General features: G+C 40.9%; 1 protein-coding gene across 1 annotated transcript; it reads right to left on the bottom strand.

Annotated features, from left to right (window-relative positions):
- Window positions 1-2,312: 2,312 nt before the first annotated feature.
- Window positions 2,313-22,838, bottom strand: NSUN2 (NOP2/Sun RNA methyltransferase 2). The gene is made up of 19 exons (XM_040548291.1): window positions 22,527-22,838; window positions 22,286-22,443; window positions 22,093-22,197; window positions 21,853-21,958; window positions 21,137-21,208; window positions 19,409-19,493; window positions 18,225-18,417; window positions 17,788-17,862; window positions 15,556-15,686; window positions 11,996-12,069; window positions 9,450-9,580; window positions 8,774-8,870; window positions 7,604-7,779; window positions 7,006-7,098; window positions 6,427-6,562; window positions 5,006-5,086; window positions 4,639-4,777; window positions 3,629-3,668; window positions 2,313-2,983 (listed from the first exon to the last, which is right to left on the bottom strand). Exons 1-19 carry the CDS (start codon window positions 22,821-22,823, stop codon window positions 2,578-2,580), a joined length of 2,595 nt encoding a protein of 864 aa, XP_040404225.1. The 5' UTR covers window positions 22,824-22,838; the 3' UTR covers window positions 2,313-2,577.
- Window positions 22,839-24,118: the final 1,280 nt, after the last annotated feature.

Below are 24,118 nucleotides of genomic sequence, written 5' to 3'. Positions count from 1 at the left end.
GCAGAGGTTCAGCCATCTGACCATTAGAATCACAGAAGCACATAACCTCACAGAGAAAGACAAATATACACCTTTTCATTGGATTTCCAGTCTGGGAAGTCAGGACAGTGTTTTCAGCCACTGCCTAGAGTCTTGGGCTTCTTTCTGGCAGTCAAGGCAAGAGTAACTAACTAGGACAGAGCAACCACAATAAGCAAACCAGCACTATTTAAACAAACAACAAAAACGTCTGTGCAGCGTTGTTGTTTTTTGGAGGGGGTGGTGTTGTTTCTGAAATACAGAATAAAACTGTTGATCAGTGCAAGAAAAGTAGACTCCCAGTTTCTTGGCTCAAATCTCCCATTACGCTTGACAGGAAAAAAAAAAAAAAAAGGCAAAATTTTGTAGATATTGCAGGAAAAGGGGACTACTCAAAGAATTTAAAATGGTCTAGATGTGGGCTCTTCATCTATTACTATTAAGTTATACCTGATTTAAATAAGTTAATGATCTAAGACTGCACTTTCCTTTAGCTCCCAGACATAAACTTTCTATTCTCATTTTAGTCTGACAGTGGCAAGCTGTCAGAAAAAAAAAAAAAAAGCCATCAAGGCTGTTCTTTTTTTATACAGACAGCTTTTTGCCAATTGTTGCAATCAGCTGTATCAACAAGTACTCACATCAACTGAACCTGCCATAGAATGGAAACCTTTGCAGAGTCACAGATTGAAACAAAGCTTAATTTACTGCTCAAAGGCACCAACAGATGCAGTAGATGCAGCCATCAGTTCTGATTTTTTTACATAATTTTTGACCTTCTGATAATCTGCGGACATCATTAGACCATAAAAATAATGGCTGCGTTATATAATTAGTCCTTAAGGCTGAGTACTGCAGACTGTGTGATAGTGATCTTCCAACTCTTCCTCCATTTCAAATACCCAATATGTAAAAATAAATGCAAACATATGAAAACCAATGCTAATTTCACGCTTTAAGTTGGATGCTGCTGTATTAGCAGGATGTATTTTCTTATATACCTTGTTAGAATTAAAAATTATACTTTATATATACTTTCTTTCAAAGGAAAATTCCGCTATGCAGGACCTGTCAAAAAAGCTACCCATCCAACTGCAGCTCTCAGTTCAAGGAATGAATTCAAACCTTGGTTGTGGATATGTACAATCCAAGCAAAATACACGGGTAAGAACGTTTTTATTAACCTATTTTATGAACTCTCAAGAGGAAAATGAGTCCTGTCAATGCTTTTTCACTGCATGAAACTTCGCATCTTACCAGAGGACATGTCACTATTTTGGTTTTACACCTCTCCCTCAAGAATACACCCTGTGATGAAGTAGTTCAAGGGCAGGCATCAGAAAGTCTGTTGTAGCAAGGTACAGCAAATGGATCCAAGCCATGTTAGGACTTCATCGGGAAAAGCAAACATTGTAAATTTAGTTTGACAAGCAGCACAAATATTTGCATCACGTGGTTCTACTGGAGGACAATAACTTGTACCACCCGTCACTTTCCTTTCAGGTCAACTTGAAAAATGTAGAAAGAAACTAAGCCACAAAGGGTGGAATGCAAATTATAAACTTTGAGGACAGCCAAGTAATTTTTTTAGTCAGCTTATGTAAATCACCCTTTTGGCTGCAAATACCCTCTTTTAAACATCTACTCTATGACAATATACATACCACTTTTTTAAAAAAAAGTATTATTTTAGCTATAAACAAGTATCTTGCAGAAATTAGAGACAGCTCCCACTTGATGAAATGACTGAGAAACAGAGGACTACTGTAGTCGTGAGGCACAGTCACAGACTCTTTCAGGCACAATTTCAAGACATGAGTCTGAAGACGTTCAGCGCACCTGAAGATCTGGTTAAGGACACTATCTCCCTTACAAAGAACTTGCCACTCTGAAGAAAAATACCAGACACCACTCCCTCACAAAATGCATTCTGCATTTTTTTTGCCAGGATGCTGCGCATTATTTTATTTGAATAAATGAAATGGGGTTTTAGTTAGGTATCCTATATGTTTGTGTAGTTGTATGCATACTTGCAATGATTCCCTGATCCAGTAAAAAAAAAAAAAAAAAGCATGTAAATAGTACTCAGGGTGGGTGGTTGGTGGGGTAAACAATCTTAAAGGAAAAAATGTTATTTCTAAAACTTTTATGCTTTGAATGAAACACCGTGGGGTTTTTTTTGTTTTGTTTTTTTTTGGTTGTTGTTTGCTTGTTTTATTCTGAAGTAAGTCTTCATAAAATGCAGAACAGTTCCAGAGACAGTTTATTTGTACATACCATTATTCCATTTCAAAGACAGGCTTTAGATTTTATTGGTGCATGGTCCATTGCCAGCAACAGACACTCAACCCACCAGTGAAACTGAGCTTAAAAATGGTACAAATAAGACATGCTTGAGGAGAAATCTCTTTATAGTTTTGATTTAAAAAATAAAATAGGTTAAACTTTAAAAAAAGAAACATCACATCCCAACTGAAACTTTAAAATATTCTTCTATATTAAAAGCAAAAGACTGAATGTGAGTTCTCATGGAAGCAGCTAAGTAACAGAGAAAGAAATTTAATCTTTCACATCATTTGTATCACTGTCTTTACTTTCCTTGCTTACATGATTGTTGTTATTTTTACTAAACTGACCCAAATCCTCAATTTTATTTTCTACTTCCATAGCACTGCTTTCCACAGGACTGTGAGAAGATTCTTCACCTATTTCTGCTTCCATTTTTGTGAATGAATCACGTTCTTTATCTTCCACATCCATTCCTTCCTCCGTTTGCGCTGCTCTGTATTGACCTTCTTCCTCCGTTTTACCTTCTGATTCCTCCTCTTTCCTCTTTGCTTTAAACACTTCAACTCCCATCATCCTCAGGTAATGAAGTCTCTCATTCTTGGGCACAAAGGCACGGAGTGATGTCTTTCCTTGCCAACCACATAGCACTATAGGACACTGAAGCTCATCAGGTTTTCTACAAACAAACAGTTACATTTGATCAACTAGGAAAAGGTGAATCTTGAAAACAATTTTATAGGCATATCCTGATAAACAAACACAATCTTTAACAGTAAATGCAGTTTATAACTATTTGTAGGAGATACAAGTACTTTGTTCGTAACTTCAATATCTAAACATTTAGCTGCTTGTCTACCAGCAAGGAAGGAAAAAAAAAATGAAGCTCAAGGCTATTAATGTCTGCAACATGTAAAATGATTTTCTGGCTCTGATGGCTTCTAAAACTAATTTAAGCAACAGTGAGATATAAGCTTACATTTAAAAAGATATCTCAAAAGCTTCTGAAACTGCTTAGGCAAAAAAAAATGAACAACGGAAATGTTTATTTTTTTCCTATTCCTTAACAGGGAAACAAAAACATCACATGCAACGATACTGTGCATCTCTGGCAGAACTAGTGGCTCTCCTTTATAGAGCTAGAGTCCACAATTGTTTTTGAAAGCACAAAGCCAAGATAACTTCTTTACCTTCTAGTTCATGGCATTCTGTCTAGCTTTATTGTTGATATCAATGCATCTCCACTTTTGTTTATTGCAGAGTGAAAACAAGCTTTTAAAATTTGGACAAGAACAAGTAAATGGAAACCAACGTATCTACTTACTCGGGGTCTGGGTCATACTTCAGAACTATACTTCCCATCGCTAGGGCACGGGGAGTGGGGAGAAAAACAACAGATGTGTCACTTGGTGCAATGTTAATGTTGAATGATTGTAATTCGAAAAATATTGAAAAAACACAACATTTTTAGACAGCCTCACAGCATGACTTTGACAGCTGATTAGCAGTTACCTAAATCAATAGCATAAATTATAGACAAAGCAGTGCTTATTTATTTATTTATTTTGGCAGACCAAAAATATTTACAGTTACATCAGCAATTGCCTAAAAAGGCCCCTAAAGCAAACAAATTAAGCTACAAAACCACACAGTGGATTAATTCACTCAGAAAATCCAGCACGGAACTTTTACTTAAGTAAAAGGGACATGGTTTAGTGGCTGATATTGGTGGTAGGGGGACAGTTGGACCAGCTATCTTGGAAGACTTTTCTAAGTTTTCTAAGATTCTACGATAAGAGTATGCCATCCCAAACTTTATTTCTGAAGTTTTTCCCATTTTGTCTCATCACATATCAAAGTAGAAGAACCAGTGATGACTTGGAAATAAAATGATATAAATAAACAGAAAAAAAGTCTTAATTTCTTCAAGCACCCAGCACGGAGGAAAAAAAATAAAAAAATCAGCATGAGTACATATTGCTCCCTATATTTAAGACAATAAAATCTGAGTACCTAACTTTGATACGCAGAATCATGAGAAACAATTCCAGATGACAAGGACTTTCAACTGGCACACTAGGAGGAGCAAAGATCAATAGTGAACCTAAAAATCTTTCTTCAGGTATTTTAAACCTTTCTGTGACCAGAAAGGACTACAAACCCTAGTAGTACACAGGGCTTCAGTAATGCTTAACTACCTAATTAACAGGTTTAAGATAACTTTAGTCATTTTTTTAAGCAAATACAGTTTATGTGACAGGATTTTTTTTCCAGTTTTCCATTTTAAACATCATATAATGATTGTTTTGTCATATCACAAACTAGAAGACTTACCCATGTCTTTGACTTTCTTCTGTGTTTCACTGCTAAATTTACTTAAGAATGGATTTTCCTGGGTTAGCAGGATTTTAACATCTTCTATGCAGACATTTATAATCCTTGCATGAATGAATGGGTATAGAGTATATATTCCCTGTATAATAGATAAATATAATTATTTTGAAATGCAGCCTCTGCTTTCTGAAGGAGAAATGTTAAAAACAGTACATGCTTTAGCCAATACCAGAAGAAAATTTTCAAATGTTAAAACATCCTAAAAATGCAAATTGCCCTTAATCTGACAAATTTAGTGCCAACTGTGCTCTAAGCTCAAGAGGACTCCAAGGTTATCTTCTCTGAAAACACAATACTATATAATTACCTCTTGTGCTAATCTGAAGGCACATCCAAACTGCTCACCATCACTGTTGCGAGACCATACTTTTATCCCTGTGTTAATAACCTGCAAATGGCAAAGCAAATAAGCATCATGAAAGAGTACAAATTCAAAATTACCACTTTGCTTTTCTTCAACTGCTCGACTAAAACTAGGAAAAAAGGCTAACTCTGACACATCTGCTCGTTTGCACTAGGCACTTATTTAAATTCATGTGAAGATTCATTCAAGGAAGAAAGGAATTTCCAATATCAAAATACAGTTCTCTCTCAAGTCAGACAACTTTTATTCCTTTCCATGTTGAAAACTGAACAATGAGAAAAAGAGGTAGTCTTAAAATGAGGGCACCCAACTATCAAGGTCTAATTTTAATCTTTGTCAGAAATTTCTGTGTGATTCTGGGAAAGTCAATCAAGGACAGGATTGTAAAAACAGAGATGCTTAATATTAGGACACATATCCTTTGTGGTACCCAAAGTCTTACTGTCTAGTGAAACGCACCAGTTTCTTGAAATTTTCAGTTTTGTAGCCATTTCCTGCATGTGGGATAAAATAATAAGTATTTATCTATCTTGAAGACCTGTAATGTGTACTGGACATGCTCAGAAATTTTCAGTTTTCAACTGAACAAGACCCTAAACCACATCTGATCTAGCTTTGAAGTCAGACCAGTTTATTCAATGACTTTTAAGGCAAATCTTTAGCATTTGGACTATTTATTTATTTATTATGACTTCCATTTAGCATGGGAGTCATAAACACTAAGATGCATTTGAAGATTTCCAATGCAAACTATCCTCCATGGCCTGACAAATCCATTTAGCATGGGAGTCTTATTAAAAGAAAATAAATAATTCTCCTCCTCGATCTGTAATTCACAAAAAATATTTTGTATGTCAACATTATTCGGCTTAACCGTTTTATAAAACATTCAGTTGTTGAAATTACTTTAAACAATGCCCCCATATAACGCACACAGTTAATAGTTCAACTGAAGTTAGCTGTTGTTTTTGGTAGGCTTTCAAGGTCTTAATACCTCCTATAAGGGGCTCATATCTACAACAGCATCAACGTAAACTTGTGATTACTTGTGAAAGTACTTGAAGATCACAGAAGAATTCATGTACACACAGTGCAGCAGTTATATAGTCCCTTCCTCTATTTTTCAGTTCCCTTCCACCTGCCAAGCATAATAGTGATTTTAATCTTGGAGACTGATATTTACCTCTCTGAGGTAGTACTTCATCTCTCTAACAGAGGATGGAAACAGAGGAAAACATTCACTCAGACTACGAAGACGCCTATTAGAGGGCTACTTTTCCATATGAATGGTAAACTCTGCAAAAAAAAAGTTAAAGTAGGCATCCACTGATGCTTACAATCTCTGTTGTGAAGATGAACCATACCTTCATCTTTTCACTGTTGTTCAAAAGCACGTTCCTTAGCTCCTTAGAAACCATGTACAGCTGTCTCTTCTTTCCTTCTTGAGTTCGAGTTAGTAAATTCATCTTGGGAAACGAAGGGTCCAATGCATAAAACTTCCTGTGGCCATATAATAATTGTTTTGGTTAAATGAACACTGAAATCACATACTCAAAATGTACAGGTTAGCATATTTGCTCAAGCTATCTCTACAAACACCTTCAGTCACTTGACACTGGCTTCAGTACACAAAAACTAACATTTCTGAGATTTCTAAGTACAAAAAACCTAACATTTCTAAACATGAGAAAAGATTCTCGGTCATAAATACTAAGATGCATTTGAAAATTTCCAATGCAAACTATCCTCCATGGAATGCCAAATCCAGACATTTTAGACTTTCATTTTAAGAGCTCAACTGTGGAGGAGAGGGGCATCTTGTAAAAAGTTAGGGAAAAAGCTTATGTATGATCGAGTAGACCCATCTTGTGTGACTAACTAAATTATTAATATTCCTAGACTATTCATAATCCTACTGCAAAAACAGAAACGTTTTTTCTTACTGGATAGGTTCGAACAACGGATCATCTTCAGGGAGAAACACAAAAGGATCTTCTTTAAAACCAAACATCTTCATTTTTTTAGACGGCGGTGGTCTAAAAAGCAAATACCATTGTCAATTTTAGCAAAAAGTAATCAGTTTAGAATCAGTATATCCAGTTCATTTAGTTAACACTTGTCTTATTATAATGGTAGCATGCCAAACTCGATAGTGACATTTTCCTGTACTTCAGTAAGACAATACTACCTATAATTTAACCTCTTAAAATGAGGAAGTGAAAGTAGTGCTTGAGAGCAGAAACCACATAAACAAGTACGCAGAGATTTGTGAGGGAAAAATTCTGGAGGCAGTTAAAGATCTTCCAAAGGTTAACTTCTTTTCCTTGACAGAGAATAAAGAGCTAACAGACTTTGCAAATGCTAATAGGCAAGATGGTCATTTTCTAATTTGCTTAAATACAAGACAGACACAGTAATGTAGACAACTGAGCAAATTCAGTAATTCTTATTGACCCATTTCTAAAAGTGTCCAATAACAGAAGAACTAAACAATACTCAGCTATAATGAGGCTGCCACAAGACGAATACTTAGTCTCTTACCCACATACTCCTCCTTTTTTGCTTTGCTCAGTGTCTGAATTCTGAGATTCCTGCATTTTCTTAGACTCTTCATTTTCAGCAAGTGTTGGTTCCTCAGCAGTATCTTCAGAACCATCATCTGCATTCGTTGTTGTTACTTCAGCATCTCCTGTTCTTTGTGGTAATTTCTGATGAACCTATTTCAAACAAAGTATTTTCAACAAAGCCAAAGCAGTACTTAATTGGTAACAAAAGGTACCTATGTCCTCTCTTTGCATGTGCTTAGTTCTATCAATTTGTATGGAAGTGCTTCAACAGATCCATTTAGTTAGTTAATCTAACTACTGAGGCCCACAGGTTGCATTTACCGCTAAGCATGGCTCTAGACAATGTCTTATCAAGTTTACAAGAAAGGTATTCTTGTACCATTTATAAAATCACGTTCAAGCATTCACAGAGATGATCACTTAAAGCCAGGACCTGCTGCTTTCCTCCTAGCACTCAAAATGACACACACAGCCTGCTGCACAAGATGTGTAGCATTAAACTGCACTTGAGTGCTACAGCATTAAACTTAGAACAGTATAAACTATTTGGATGACGCTTACTTCTGAACAAAAGCTCTCTCCTTAGTGCCACTGAAGTTTTACTCACAAGGGCTTCTAATGAATTCAAATAAATTGAAACAGCTAAAAGGGATTCACACAAGAAGTTTCTCAAAGATACAAGCAGCCTAAGAGATCAGACGAGTCATATCAACTTAAAATGCTAATAATTAAAAACCACACAACTGACAACAATGGATCAAAATCAAATGGCTGAAGCTGCTGCTGCTCCTTACAGTTTTACGTCCATTCCCCCTGCTGATGATCTGCTGGACTCTTAATCTGCTAGCAAATCACTTCTGAGCAACCCATCACATAGTAAGATAAAGTGAAATCAGTATTAGCTTACAACACGGTAGAAAAAAAACTTTAGCAAACAGATCACACAGCTGAAGGCAGTGACAGCTTTAGCTACCCTGTCCAATCTGCTTCTGTAATTCTTTCACAGTCTTAATTTTCTGTTCAACTTTTATCTTGCTATTTCACAATGATTTCAGAATTCCCTTTTTCTCCCATATTAAAAGGGGACTGTAAATTCCAGAAATGTTATTGAAAGGTAGCATTTTGCTCTTTTAAAAGAAGTTACCTTAGGCTGGCGTTTGTTCCATGGCATTGGAGATTTTTTTATTAAAACAGCCACAAAAAAGCCTCCCGTGTTCTGGTGATGCGGCAATATCCTAAGACTAGAGGAAAAAAAAAAATTGCAACAGATTCATCATCAGCATTCAGACTCTTGCAAAGTACTGGAAGTGTCACATTTACTTTCAGAGTAAAGTATCCCTATCAGGATTACGCAGATTTAATTCAAGGTAGGAACAGGATCTAAAATAGAGCGTTCTGACAAAATTACTTGCATCAGTGCAACGCATTCATTTCACCATTCACATCTGAGCTTTAATGACTCATTTCTAAACACTATTTTTAGAATAGCTATGAAAAGTCCTTCATAGAAAATAAGTCACGGTGTTGAATTGATAATGCTTAGTATACTTTTCCAGTAATTTTGCCCATGTATCTTTATTGGTTGCAAAGAAGCTGACCTGTTGTATTAATACCTATTCCTTGTAAGCAACGTTCACTGAAATCTAAATATTATGTATTGACATTACCTATGAAGCAATCGAACTATATTCAGACCTATACAAGCATAGCGTAGACATACTGCAACACATTCCTAATCTGAACTCCTACTTATAATTTGCCCATCACTATAGAAGGTAGCCATCAAAACCTTGTAAAATCTACTCAGGAAAAACTCTTACCAACGCTCTAGATTCATTGCCTTTAGCTTCTCTTCATCCTTTACTGGAAACATAGTGGGACGTATTTGTGTTTGTCTATTTAAAGGCACATCTTTCCACTCTTCAAACCATTGTCCATCTTTCAGCATGACCTTCAAAGAGGAAATATAAATAACATGAAGAATACTGGTCACCATTTCTAATTAAAATACTTTCCAACCAAGATTCAGATGCCTAAAAGTTATTTTCTGTTATAATAAATTAAGTTCTTTAAAGCACCTTATTTCTTTAAAGTGCACTGTACTCGTGCACTTAAGAGCAGGAGATTCTTGCCAGCCATGCCTCTTTGCTCTACTCTGCATGCTTCAAAAAGCATGCAGTCAAGTAAACACTGCTGCAGAATCAACTGCATTATCTCTGTTAAACTTCCAGAACGTATAGAACACCAAAATTCAAAGAAGGAAGGTCAAAAGTGGAATATATAAGATTAGTAAGCCATCATATAGAGTATGTTACTTCTTTTTCTCCATGAGACTGGCTGTGAGACATCCTGCTACAGGCACCTTCCAAGCAGTATACAAAGAAGAAAGCTAATCATTCTTCTTTGCATTCCAGGAGAGACAAGAAATGAGGAATCCCCATTTTATTTTTTAGGAAAGATATAAGAACAGAACCCCATGACAAATACAACGGTCACAGGTAGCGATTTTTTTAAGGAAAGCTACTTAACAACCATGTGTATAACATCATCTTATTCCACTGAAGGCTCAAAGCTTTTCAAGACTCTTAGGATATAAGCAAAAGTTCAGACACTGAACTAATTACACCTAAAATACTACTCTTTTGCAGATATATCAAGTCCAAATATGCTGCATGCCATACTGCTAGATGGAGACAAGATAGACTGTGATTCTGAACTGTTTTCCTTTGCAAGTCATGAGTTCAGCTGGGGAGAAAAACCACAAGACTGATAAACAACTGGATGTGTAAACAAGTCTGGAATTATAGTGGATACTAGAATAATTGCCCAACAGCCCTGCTCTGTTCAGTTTCGGTTTGCCAGTCAAACCTCCCAGTGTAACTGCTGGAATGACAAACCGTCAAAAAGAAGGTACCGAACTCCTCTCTATCACACGTTTTGCTAGCTTCTTGTTAAGGTAGAACAAAGACTAAAAGTGATGCAGAAGCAGATTACCATTACCCAAAGTTAAAAAGGTTCTTTCCTTCAAGATTATGAAATAAGTCATTAGAGTTCGCACATCATCTGGCTTAAGGACAGAGTACTGAATGCTATTTCCAAGCATCTAAACATCACATGAACAAAACCTTCTTTTCCTTTTGCTGTTTCCAGAGATCTACAGTGAACTCATGCTCAGGAATATTTAATGTAATCACTAAGTCAGAGAACTCCCATTGAACAGATGTTTCACCAGGAAATAAAAGACTATACCGAGCAAAAACCGTACCAAAGCAAGCTAATACATTCAGCGACAAGCTAGCCAGCAAGGCTTGAAAAGGATGTAGTAGCAGCAAATAAAGGCTGAAGAATGTCTTGCAAACTTCCAAATTTTATTAGCCTAGTTTTTTTAAGATACCCATTAGGGAGATTTGTATTTCAATTGCAATCACAGAAATAAATGTTCCTGGGAACCCAATATAATCTTTGCATCTTTACGTATATATTTTGTAGCCTTACACAGCACAAACAAAATAAAACAATGATTATAGAGCCAGTTATGAATTTTACATTTACCTTTCAGCTACAAGAATACAATTGAAACTTATGGAATTATAACAGCCAAGAAGTCAGCCAGCTTTTTGGCTGGATTTCTAATAGCAGAACATAAGCAAACCTTTATTCTATGTATCTTGTTCATTAGCCTACACTCTGGCACAAACCTGCAAGGCAGGTACCTATAAGTAAAATTTAATCAGAGCTCCTTTCCCTACTACCAGGATGGCCGCCTACTTCTCTTGATTATACGCTTAACTTACTAAGTTGAAGAAGCTTTGTGGTTTCCCCCCCCCCCCCCCCTCTTCCCTCCCTACTAGTCTGTTTCCAGAACTGAAATCAGATAAGGCCTGGAACAAAATACTGAACTTCTACTAGTACACTAGGATTACTCACATCACTGCAGTTTTTATAGTTTATTTCCATAGTGGATTTAACAGCGTTTACTTCCAAATGATTCAAATGGACCAGCTAAACAACTCTAATATCTAACAGCTACAGACTGTAAAGAGGGAGGAAGAGGGCTAAATTAAGATGTGCCTGAAATTACGTTGCCATCTACAGGCCATCAGCTGCACATCATAGGAAAGGAAATCATTAAGAAAGCAGAGGCGATAGAGCCAAGAAAACCAAAAGAAAAAGAGAAGAGCAGATGAGAAGACAAGAACTTACCATTAGAAAGATTCTACCTCTCTTCTCTACAATACTACGCAGTCTAAAACTCTAAACAGCAAGTTGCTAACATTATTTCAGCTCAATCTAATGTTTTGAAATTTCCATAATTTAACACACGACTACAGACCAAGAACATCACAGAAATACCATGTTAAAGTACCTTCCATTTTGTAATTCCTGGCATCCTCTTCAGACCTGGCAACTCAGAAGAGACATCAGCAAGTTCTAAGGCACCTGAAATGTCACAGATACAAAAAATTCTTGAAAACACAATTTGAGAGCTGTTCTCCTAATTAACTTTTATAAAAATAGCTTTCCTTAAAGTTTTAAGACCATTTCAACGCCATTGCTTTTTAAGACTTCCAAGGAACAAAGTACAATACAATTACTACAGTGCAAATTAACAAGAAAGATGCTAATTGCTGCTCATACTAACTACAGATGTTTGCAACCGATAAATCAACCAAAAAACAATGGTTGGTTAGACACTTTTCCCAACTGCTACATAGAGTAATTCACCACAACCTATATAATTAAACATCAGTGTTCCAGGCAGTGCAGTCATAGAACAGCTTCTATTTTCATTTACTTAGCATTTGGATTCACAAAACTGCTTAAGTATTTTTCAAAGAAGTACTCTTCTGGGATGAAGAGTAACCTCATAATTACTTTTTTGTGATTCTGAATAGTTATTTAGAAATAAGGCAGACTTTTCTCATGTTTTGCACAATTTATCAACCTCTTCTACATGACTAAACATTTACTCTTACAGCAGCTAGCTGTATGTGACAGTTGAAGTAAGTCTTTCAAATAAATGAAAAAAGTGATACAGGTATACATATTCTAAAATGTCAAGTTGAATAAGATTCAAAATGTCATTTGTGTCTCTCCTTTGAATATTCTTGACTACTTCCAGCATGACTTCAGCTGATGCCTCAAGACTACATCAGACCAATCAGACATTAGACCAGGCATCAGAAATACTATAATTCCCAGCAGAGAAACGTGGTACAAAATTGCCGTTTCCTTACTCCTCCTGCCCTGAGGGGAAAGGAAACACTGATGTGCTCCACAAGAAGCAGTATTACAAAGTGCTAGGTACTAAGGACTGACCTAAGCAATTCCTCAAGGTGCACTGCCCCTCACAGACCACTGCACTACTACTTTGTCCTTCTTTAGCCACATCTATACTCAAAGCCCTGTGAGGATAGCATTTGCTCACTGGGATACCCAAGCGAGCCGTCCATACGCCATGGCCCAATACTGCAGTCAAGATGCTTACTTCCAAGTACTAAATTTGCACCAAATACTGCAATTGCTGGCCTCTGTCCATCTCCATTCTGGTTTGTGATCCTAGCCCAAACAGTCCTTAATACTTTCCAATCTTGTCATCATTCAACTTTTATCTCTGGCCTAACACAGCCCTCAAAAAAACACATATGTAACAACTTACTGGAAACAGACCTATGTTGTTCTTTCACTCAAATCTGCCAAACAAACCACCTTTAAATAAAAATGTCTTTTGAGTGAAAATTAAATAGTCAATTCCAAATTATCTGCAGGCATTTTAGCTAAACTGCTGTTTCAGAGACAATGAGATTCCATACTTAATTTGGGGCCAGAATAGTGATTAGCGCAAAGAAAACATTGCACAGAACAGGCAATTCAATTCTATTTCCAGAGCTAGCACAACTCCAAGGAATAATATAGCTGCTTCTGTACTGTACTTGGCTCAAATTAATAAACTCTGTGGAAAAAATCCTGCAAAATCCAGTTAGATGTCTTCAAACTTCAAGTTATTGACTCAGAAGAAAATGTCCCTCAGCTAAAGGAAATTTTGGCTACTGAACCCTAACACCACAAATTAATGCAGTGCACCTTCCCAGATCAATTTTTTCACCTCTTGTTACTTCAGGTGATTGAGAGTTAACAGCAGCATATGCAAGCCTTCACATGCAAGCCAAAAATGTACAAAAACACAAGCCCAAACAAATTAAAGTTACAAGCATGTTAAAACGTGAGTCAAAGGACGCTAATGGTATCAGTGACTCACACCTACTGGCGCACAGAAACATTCCTCAAATTGCTTAAGGACAGTCAGATTTTTACTCCTATGGCATACATCAGTAAGATCCCATGCTATGTTTTCCACAGGGAATGTGAACATCAGTCATGGTGCCCAACCAGTGGAATCAGTCAGAAGACAGGTAACACAGACTGACTTTCATTGACTCTACTGTACTCTTTTGTGTATCATTAACAGAACTAGGGACCATTCTTAACGGACCGATAAACTTCCAGCCGACCCCAAACTTGTGTGGGATGTGCTGCTCCAGCTGGATGCAGCTAACTCCATGGGGCCTGATGGGATTCATCCCAGGGTACTCTGGCTGATGTCAATGCCAGACCTCTCTCAATTATTTTTCAATGGTTCTGGGAATCTGGAGAGGTCCCGGTCAAATGAAAGCTGGCAAATGCTGTCCCAGTTGTCAAGAAGGGCAAGAAAGAAGACCCTGGTAATTACAGGCCTGTCAGTCTCACTTCAGTGCCTGGTAAAATTATAGAGAAAATTGTTCTGTGTGGTATTGAAAAACACCTGAAGGACAACACAGTCATTGGTTGGAGCCACTGTGTGTTCAAGATGGGAAGGTCCTGCTTAATGAACTTAATTTCTTTTATGACAATGTCACCCATCTAGTTGACCAAGGGAAACCAGCTGATGCAATCTTTTTTAGTTTCAATAAAGCTTTTGATACTGTTTCTCGAAGTATCCTTATGGGCAAAATGTCCAGCACACAGCTAGATAAATACATACTATGATAGGTGAACAATTGACTTATGGATTGGACTCAAAGTGTTACAGGCTGGCAGCCAGTGGGGTTCCCTGGGGCTCCATTTTAGTTTTCCTTCATGTTTTCATAAATTACTTGGATGCAGGACTTGAAGGAATATTGAGTTTGTGGAGCCGCTGACTCCCTCGAGGGCAGATATCTCTTTGCCTTGCAGAGAGATCTTGACAAATTAGAGAGCTGGGCAATCACCAACTACATGAAGTTTAACAAGAGAAAGCGCCAGATTCTGCACCAGGGAAACAGCAACCCTGGCTATACGTACAGACTGGGGGATGGGAAGCTGGAGAGCAGCCCCACATAATGGGATCTGGGGGTTTTAGTCAATAGCAAGTTGAATATGAGTCAACAGTGCGCCCTGGCAGCCAAAAGCACTAACTGTACCCTGGGGACCATCAGGAATGGCATCGCTAGCCAGCTGAGGGAAGTGATTGTCCTGTTCAGCTCTGCACTGCTGCCGCCTCACCTCAAGCACTGTGTGCAGTTTGGGGTGCCACGATATGAAAAGGACATAAAACTATCAGAAAGTGTTTAAAGGAGGGCTACAAAGATGGTGAAGGGTCTGGAAGGCAAGACATATGAGGAGTGTTTGAGGTCCCTTGGTTTGTTCAGCCCAGAGCAGAGCAGGCCGAGGGGAGGCCTCATGGCGGCCTGCAGCTCCCTCACAAGGGGAGCGGAGGGGCAGGCGCTGAGCTCTGCTCTCTGGGGACAGCGACAGGACCCGAGGGAACGGCATGGAGCTGGGACAGGGGAGGGTCAGGCTGGGGGTTAGGAAAGCTTCTGCACCCAGAGGGTGGTCGGACACTGGGACAGGGGGAGGGGAGGACTGAAAAAATAACATTTCCCCTACTATCCAAGATTGCATTCTCACCTTGACTCTTTTCCAGCAGAGCTGCGATTACAGCTTCATTTTCGATAGGATTCAATGAACATGTAGAGTATACCATTCTCCCACCTTCTGCCAGCTGTTCAACACCACGGGTCGCAATTCTTAACTGCAATCTAAAAGAACATTCTTGGTCTAATCAGGCATCATTCAGGAAACAGAAACATTTCCCACCATTATTTTTTCCAGGGGAAGCTATGGTACCTATACCTCAGACAAACAGCTCTCCATGGGCTAACTCAGCACATTCTGCGTTCAACGGTTGTCACCAACTGTAGTGGGTTTATGTGGCAAGGTTTTGGTAGCAGGGGGCCATAGGATTGGCTTCTGTGAGAAGAATCTAGAAGCTGCCCCGTGTTTGGTAAGGGCCCCCCTGCTGACCAGAGCTGAGCCCGTAAGTGATGTTGTTTGCGCCTCTATGAGAGCATATTTTTTTAAGACAGGGAAAAAAAAACATTGCGCCACACAGCAGCTGGGAGAGTGAGAGGAGTGAGGAACAGCCTTGTAGGCGCCAAGGTCAGTGAAGAAGGAGGGGGAGAGGTGCTCCAGGCGCCGGAGCAGAAGTCCCCTGCAGCCTGTGGTGAGGACCCCCGCCGGAGCAGATTCTGGGCCAGACCTGTAGCCCATGGAGAGGAGACCATGCAGGAGCAGGTGACCTGGCAGGAGCTGCTGCCCATGGGGGATCCAGGTTGGAGCAGTTTGCTCCTGAGGGAGGGACCCTGTGGTACGGACCCATACCTGGAGCAGTTCTTGAAGAGCTGCTGCCTGTGGGAAGCCCACGCCAGATCAGTTCAGCAAGGACTGCATCCTGTGGGAGGGACCCCACAGCACAGGGGATGAGAGTGACCGAGAAGGAGCGGCGGAGAAGCAGCGCTATAGACTGACCACAGCCCCCATTCCCCCGTTCCCCTGCGCCGCTCGGGGTGGGGGTGGGGGTGGGGTGGGGCAGGGGGAGGAGGTGGAAGAGGGTGGATGGGGGGGAAGGTGCTTTTGGTTTCTTTCCTTTGTTTCTCGCTTCTCCGGCTTGTTAGTAATAGGCAATAAATCTTACTATCTCCCTATGTTGAGTCTGTTTTGCCCATCACGATAATTACTGCGTGATCTCCCTGTCCTTATCTCAACCCTTGAGCCCTTTTCATTGTATTTTCTCCCTGTTCCTCTTTGAGGAGGGGGAGTGAGAGAGCGGTTGTGGTGGAGCTCGGCCGCCCACCCCAGTAAAACCACCACACCAACACACAAATTAAAGTCAGTTGTAAACTGTCAGCTATCTCTATGCTGCACACACACTCACAATTACACCTGTTAAAACAGCAATTAGGTCAAACATTAATAGGACTGCATGGCAAGTTTTAACACAATATTCTCTATTTTGTTCTATCTAGTGCCCCATCAAGTTTATAATGAAGTATGCAAAACTAGAAAACCCCCCAAGCCCTACTTTTTTCAGAAATCTAGAATTAAAATGAAGTGTAATATGACCGTTATCACAGACAAAAAAGCTTAGCTAACACTGGACTTCAGTGAAGAGTATCACTGAGCTGGATGACCAGCTGATTCTATAGCTGCATACTTACAGCTGAAATAAACCCTACAATTACCAATGAGTTACCAAGCAGTAACATGTCATCACAGGTCAGGTGAGTCACGCTAACTGACTGCATTCCCAGCTTGCAACAAATGCAAATAAAATGTTCTATGTTTTTCATCTATGCTTAAATTATGGCTTTTTTACCTAGTACCTTGTACTAAGCTAAATACTCATTCACCATAAATTAACGTAAGTCAGTCTCAGGTAACTGAAACCATTTATGTATGGGCTCCAATATTCTAGAATACATTAGAACACCACTATTAAATTTTACAAGTTTCTGTGATTACATCAGTTATTTTCCATTGTATTTCACCTGCATAATCACTAAGAATCCTATCCAAATTATCTGTTCCCTATTTTATTACCTACGCTGTAAAAATTAATTCACTGAATAGTAGTGTCATATATTCATAGCAATACAAGCAATTTCGATTTATACATCTCACTGGAGGTTGACCTCACACCTAAAATATTAGCACTTTCTCAGAATATCATATAAGCTCTTGATTTGAGAGAAAAGTAACACTGCTTTGTCATATATTAATATACAAATGCATGCGAGTGCTAAAAAGGTAGGAAGAGGAGGAGGAGAAATGAAAAGACAGATGTATAACAAGCATTTTTACCCATGGAGCTGCAAACTGTTCTGTGTTGTCCACTTCTTCCATACATCAATGTTTTTCCTCATGGTTCCATCTCCACTGTAACAGAGGTCAAACAAATTTGTATTATTTGTGGGTAAAATTCATTCCATATCCAAGTCATTTACAATTGCAAAAAATTAACAGTCCCTCTCCCATGTTACGCTGTATTGTTTATTTCTATGCTGTATTTGTATTTTAATATTCTGAGCATAAAATGAAAATTTGTAACCCTTCAGCTAATCAAATTTAAGTACCACTTGGAACAATAAAAGGCCACCTTGATTTGGTATCCCCTTACCTACGACAATTTAAGAGATTCACCTCTTTTGGACGTAACCAAAAGTGGTAATACAGTAAGCAACACAGAAAACGTAACTTGGTAACACAAAAACTGAAGTACTTGTATGCATGCAAGATACCTGCAGGGGACATCACATAAAATCCTGTCATAGAAGAGGACCTCTTTTTTTCCATCAACGTCTATTTGTAGATTAGGAATACTGGAGGCATCGTGATTTACCACCATGATGCATGGACTGTTTAATCTTTTAGCCTGATGAACCAGCAAATAGCACCGCTTGTTGTCAACATCGTTAGCAATTACAAAACCCTCTGTGAACATAAAACAGTGGGAAGAAGCGTTACTATTTAACAGCTAAATAATTTACAGAGTGGCTTGCTTTATCTTCAAATTTGTGCAGATCTTTTACTAGAGATTCTTATTTAGAGGACCATTTATAAATAGAGGACCCCTAACTGAAAATAAATTAAGAATGGTAAGGTTTAACTAATGTGACAAATTAATCTCAAGATTTCTAGTTTTCATGCAGCTGAGTTTCCAAAGCACAACCAAGGGCCCTTCTCGTTGTCAAAGCAAAACCCTCGGAGATAAAACCTCCACCACCACCAAAGACAATCTCTGTGTTACCCTGAAAATCTGCTGATGTACAGGAAAAACCCAACCCCCAAATTCACAATTTATAGAGACAGCATTTTCTGTGAGCATCTAAGTAAAGGTAAAGATTTGAGGGTGGTGAGGCATTGGTGCAGGCTGCCCAGAAAAGCTGTGGATGCCCCATCCCTGGAGGTGTTCAAGACCAGGCTAGATGGAGCTTTGGGCAACCTGGTCTAGTGGAAGGTGTCCCTGCCCATGGCAGAGGGGGGGGGTGGAACTGGATGATCTTTAAGGTCCCTGCCAACCCAAACCATTCTAGGATTCTGAAGTTTAAAGAAAGATAATTATGATAATCTTAATTTAAGGCTGAAACACCTTAAGCCAAGTGCTTGCAGGATACCAGTAGAACATAAAGACACACAGACCACCACCTAGTAAATGAACTTGATTTACATACAAAAATTAATCTGTGATCGCATCTGTTGCACTCTCAGCTGTGAAGATAAATAATCCATCTCTCTTCTTCAAGCCAAGGAAGCCCACAATGTTTCAAGAAAAAGGCAGGGGTACTTTCCATCTCATATAATTCAACCAACTATGGAATTCAGTACATAGTTAAATGCAGTTGCTATCTGTGATATTAATCTACTACATAAAAAGGGGGAAATTTAAAGCCACAAATTTTTTTGCTAATTTTTCCAAACTTACTGGGAAAAGGATCGTTCATGTCTGCATGCAACATTTCAATGAGCTGTGCAGTCTTAGATCCTGGTGCAGCACACATATCTAGAATCTAAAAAGACAAAAAGATTTAAAAAAAACAAACAAGCCCTACCTTTTACGTACTTGAAAACTATGCTATGTATTCTTGGTTAAATACATATTTTTTGCATATAAATGCAAAATGATTATGATTACTCAGAACACTGATCTGCAAGAAACTACAAAGTACAGTTCTGTTCTTTAAATGCATCAAGAAAAACAGTTTTATCTCTAAGGGTCTACAACATGAGAAGAACTTTGGCTTGTAGGGAACATCTAAACCAGCGGGAAAAAAAACACAATCGAAATAATCTATCTCCCAGACTCTTCATGCAACAGGATAAAGATGGGACAAGTTTGCATAGATCCTCATGTTAAGCTCCCAGTAAAAATAAGACTAAATTGGAAAGCAGACCCCAATGAAACTTAAAGAATCACTTTGTAAGACACGATGTACAGAACATGCTGGTTAAGCATGATAAATAACCTGGAACACTAGTCATTACAAGCAGCTCTGAATATACGGCAATAAGAACCACAGAAGTTCCTAAACGACAATAGCTAAGGCACCATTACAGCAGCTCTTTGTTGCCTAATCACAAGAGAGGATAAAGAACTTACTCTGATTTATGAGGAAATTTGTGAAATTTTACTTGCATTTCTGCTAAGCACTCACCGGAATACAGTCACCTAAGTTAAATACGCGATGCAAAAAATGTACACTGCTACCCCAGTATAAGCTATACAAATAAAGCATGTGCAAAAATATTCAGACAATTTGTGTTTTACATCAAGTCAAACACATTTACTACCTGTTCAACCCCACACGAAACTCAAAATCCACCTGTGACTCGTTAGGACAACCTCTATCGCTCAATCCTTTCAGTGAAGAGAAAGGGAGATTTAAAATTTTTATAAAGAAGTGCACAACACGGCTGCCTAAGATCACAGGGCACTTTTAACTAGCTCCCTGACTCAGATTAAAAGAGTAAGGCCACCTGACTGACATTCATTCTGACCTGAAGTACAGTGCGTGCAAACATGGCCAAGTTTAGAACAGGAAGTCTGCTACCAGATACTTCCATCCCTATGATCTGCCATTAGAAAGTGTCTCGTGCATTCCTTAGCCACCTCAAATTTAAGTTAGCAACCTATAATTTTCAGCCACCATCAACAGCAAGTTTCAGCTCACCGAAATTACTTTGCCTAATAGATACACAGATCGGAAGTTTGCAACTTCTTCAAAAGGTATGAAGGACTGAAAATCAGCTGGTAGAGAACATGACTATTGGGATCTGGAAAAGCATGTCTGTTCACAGTGTGACAGATAACAGGAAGTTGAAACATTTAGTTACCTTACTTTAAAAGGGGGGTGTAACACAAAAAACAGAATACCTAACTTGGATACAGCTAATTACATTTACACACTGAAATTAAGATCACACAACTACATTAAAGCTAAGTCTTTTTTCCTTAGTATTGCTTATAGCTGAAAAAGCAGGTGTCCCTCTGACAATCAGTTTATGAACTGAACACTAGTTGAGTGCTGTGGCCTACGTACAGAAAGTATAAAACACGCCAACACAGAACATTAGCATTGATGCTGTCACTGTAGGTCCAGTTTAATCGTCACCTTCTAGGAAAAATGGCTAGCACGCATTGTATTTTAGTTACCTTATGATGAGGATTAACATTAAGCAGCAGAGGTGGGATCATACTAACAGCCTCCTGACGACTGATATTTCCCTTAAAGAAAAAAAAATAAAAAAAACATTTGACAAGACAAAGCATTTGTTTTACAATAAACTTAAAGTAGTCAAAAACACAGCTTCAAACTTAGAATTAAATTATGTTACCATATAACAATCAGTACTTCCTCAAACTGGAATTTCAAAGAATTTCAGATTTACTCTGTTTCTATTGATTCTACAGGTGTGATTTCTGTTCAAAAGAAAAGAAAAACTGGCTTCAAACAAGTAAAAGTGTGAAACATCCACTACTAGAGTTAAGTCTTGGTATGCATACACGTGGTTTTTACCCCGCTCAAGAAACTGTTTTTTAACAGCAACCAATTAATGCAGAGGCATTCGTTTTCACATTACTCCAGATGCATTCATCTTCACATTCCCAACCAAAAAATTGCAATGAGTTTAGCAGAAATATTTGTATGTGTAGTTATGTGCTGGAGTTATGGGATGAATCAATGTAATATGGAGCAATATAATGATGTACTGGAGTTACTGGATGAATCAATGAAATATAAAATCCAGATTTCTTCTGAGTCAGGCGATTTCTGGGAGGAAAGGCACTGCCTCGACTTGTCACGCCGTGCTGAAACACAACTCCACGTGGGGCTGGAGAGCAGCGCCAGGACCTGAGCGGGGACTTACACACTCGGTCTCGCTGACCAGGAACTGATGGAACTTCTCCAGCTGTGGCGACTTGCGTAGGATTTTTCTGCTCAGGTTGGTGTGCCAGGCTAACTCCTCTGGGTACCTGGGAGAGGGGAAAAAGAGATGGAAGAGGGTAAAAGGTGGGATTAAAGAGGGGAAAAAGGGGAATAAGTGGGGGAAGGAGGTGAGATGGAGGAGGAATAGGTGGGGAGGGGTGTGGGGAGGGGGCTGGCTCACCAGCTCAGCGGCTGCGGCATCTCCACCTCCTGCCCGTCGACGCGGAGGCCGCGCAGCTCGGCGAAGAACCTGTCCTTGAGGCAGTGCCGGATCTCCCTGGCGTGGCTGCGGGGCGAGAGGCGAGGCTGAGGGCCGGGCCCCGTACCCACCGCCCGGCCCGTCTCGGCCCGGCCCGGCCCGGCCGCCCGCTCACCTCTTGTAGCCGGTGATGCGCAGCGTGGCGGGCAGCGGCTCGCGCAGCGCCGCCATGAAGGCGTCCCACTCGGCCGCGGGCACGACGGCCTGCTCCCGGTAGTACCGCTCGAACAGCTCGTTCTCCTTCACGATCTCGGGGTAGCCGCCGGACCAGCCCTGAAACACACCCATACCGTCACGCCGAGCCGCCACACCGCCCGGTTCGGCACGGCACGGCACGGCCCGGCACGGTCTCTCACCGCCTGGTCCCCGCCGCCCCGCTCCTGCCGCTGCGGCGGCCGCCGCCGGTCACGGGCCTTGCGGCCCATGGCGGCCAGGAGCCTGCCCAGCACCGTGATGGCGGGAGACGATTCGGCACCGCCGCCACGCGGCGCGGGCGCATGCGCCGTTCCACGCCTGCCACCGCTGTCACCGCCGCCCCGGTGGCTCCGCCGCCGCCCCGGCGCTGGCCCCGCCCCTCTGCGCTCATTGGTGCGCGGCGCCGCGTGGGGATGAATGGGGGCGCTCGGCTCCCTCCCCCCCAGCTTCGTGCCCATTCGGCTCCGCTCGGCTCCGCTCGGCTCCGCCCGGCCCCCACCATGGCAGCAGGCGGCGGCGAGGGCCCGTGCGCGTTCTGGCGGCGGGTGTCCGGCGCCGAGGAGCGGCGGCTGCTGGAGCTGCTGGCCTACGGGCTGGTGGCGCTGGGCGCCGGCTCCGCGCTGCTGCTGCGCTTCGTGCCCATGCCCTACGGCCGGTACTCGTCGCCCCGCTTCGGCTGCCCGCTGCCCGCGCGGCCCGCCTGGGCGCTGCAGGAGCTGCCCGCGCTGCTCGTCCCGCTCGGCGTGGCCGCTTGTGGGGCTGCCGCCGGCCGCTGGCCCAACCGCGTCCTGCTCGGCTGCTTCGCGCTGCACTACGTGCACAGGTGGGCTCGGGACGGGCGTCCGGGGGGTGGGGGGGGCGCCGGCCCTGGGGGTGTCCAAGGGAAGGGTGGACGTGGTGCTTGGGGACGCGGGTTAGTGGGTGGCAGTGGTGGTAGGGTGACGGTTGGACCAGGTGATCTTGGAGGTCTTCTCCAACCTCAGTGATTCTCTGACTCTATTCCAATATTTTAAAATTATTTCCATTAGAGCTCCATTGCATTCACATCGAGGGGATTCCTTCTCCTTTCCTTGCCAAAGCCATGAAAATTTGCCACGTGGAAAATCAGACTTATAATTGGCCTCACAGTCAACGTAGATAGCGAATTCATCAAAATATCTGCTGGATTTTCACATTTTGCAATGAATTAATAGCACGACCTATAAAGTTTGGCAGCCGATTCACAAAATACATCATACGTCCCAGCCCCTGAGCACAAATGCCCACCATGCGTGCACAAGTGCCGCCAGTGTAAGGCGTATGGCGTTGCTCCGCGGGCTGGTCTAGCTGCTGCAGGTTTTTGACTTGCCCCAGTGTGACAGCTCAGGTGCTTTTAACGTGGCTGTCCATCCTCCTACTATGTTACTCTACTGAACGGTGCCGTACAGGTAAAGGCGACGGAACTGTTGGCTGCAAGGTGTCTTGGTTAGGTTACAGTCCACTGCGGTGTGTTTCGCGTGGGCTTTTCCACCTGGTAGATTTTGGATAGGATTTATGAGCCCACGTTCACTTCTAAGCGCTTGATTATGCCATTCAGCAACAAAGGTGAGCAAAACTAACTTGTGCTTAACATCGTTTGTCTTTACTGCGCTGGTCAAAGTAATTGCCTTGGATGCAAAGTTTAAAATTTCCCTCATAAGGGGAGAGTGGATTTGGCTTGCTGTTCCTGTTAGGCAGCAGAAGGAATGTTTGGGTGTTTAAGCATAACTATCCA

This window comes from Cygnus olor, chromosome 2 (genome assembly GCF_009769625.2).
Source record: "Cygnus olor isolate bCygOlo1 chromosome 2, bCygOlo1.pri.v2, whole genome shotgun sequence".
NCBI classification, from domain to species: Eukaryota; Metazoa; Chordata; class Aves; order Anseriformes; family Anatidae; genus Cygnus; species Cygnus olor.
Note: the sequence above shows the minus strand (reverse complement) of the source record. Positions and strands in the feature narration are given on the sequence as shown.

Coding starts and splice junctions, on each gene's coding strand:
- NSUN2 (XM_040548291.1), bottom strand. CDS start 22,823: ATGGGCACGAAGCTGGGGGGGAGGGAGCCGAGCGCCCCCATTCATCCC. Junction 22,198..22,285: donor CGCATCACCGGCTACAAGAG/GTGAGCGGGCGG, acceptor CTCGCCCCGCAG/CCACGCCAGGGAGATCCGGC. Junction 4,778..5,005: donor CCTTCAGATTAGCACAAGAG/GTAATTATATAG, acceptor TCTATTATACAG/GGAATATATACTCTATACCC.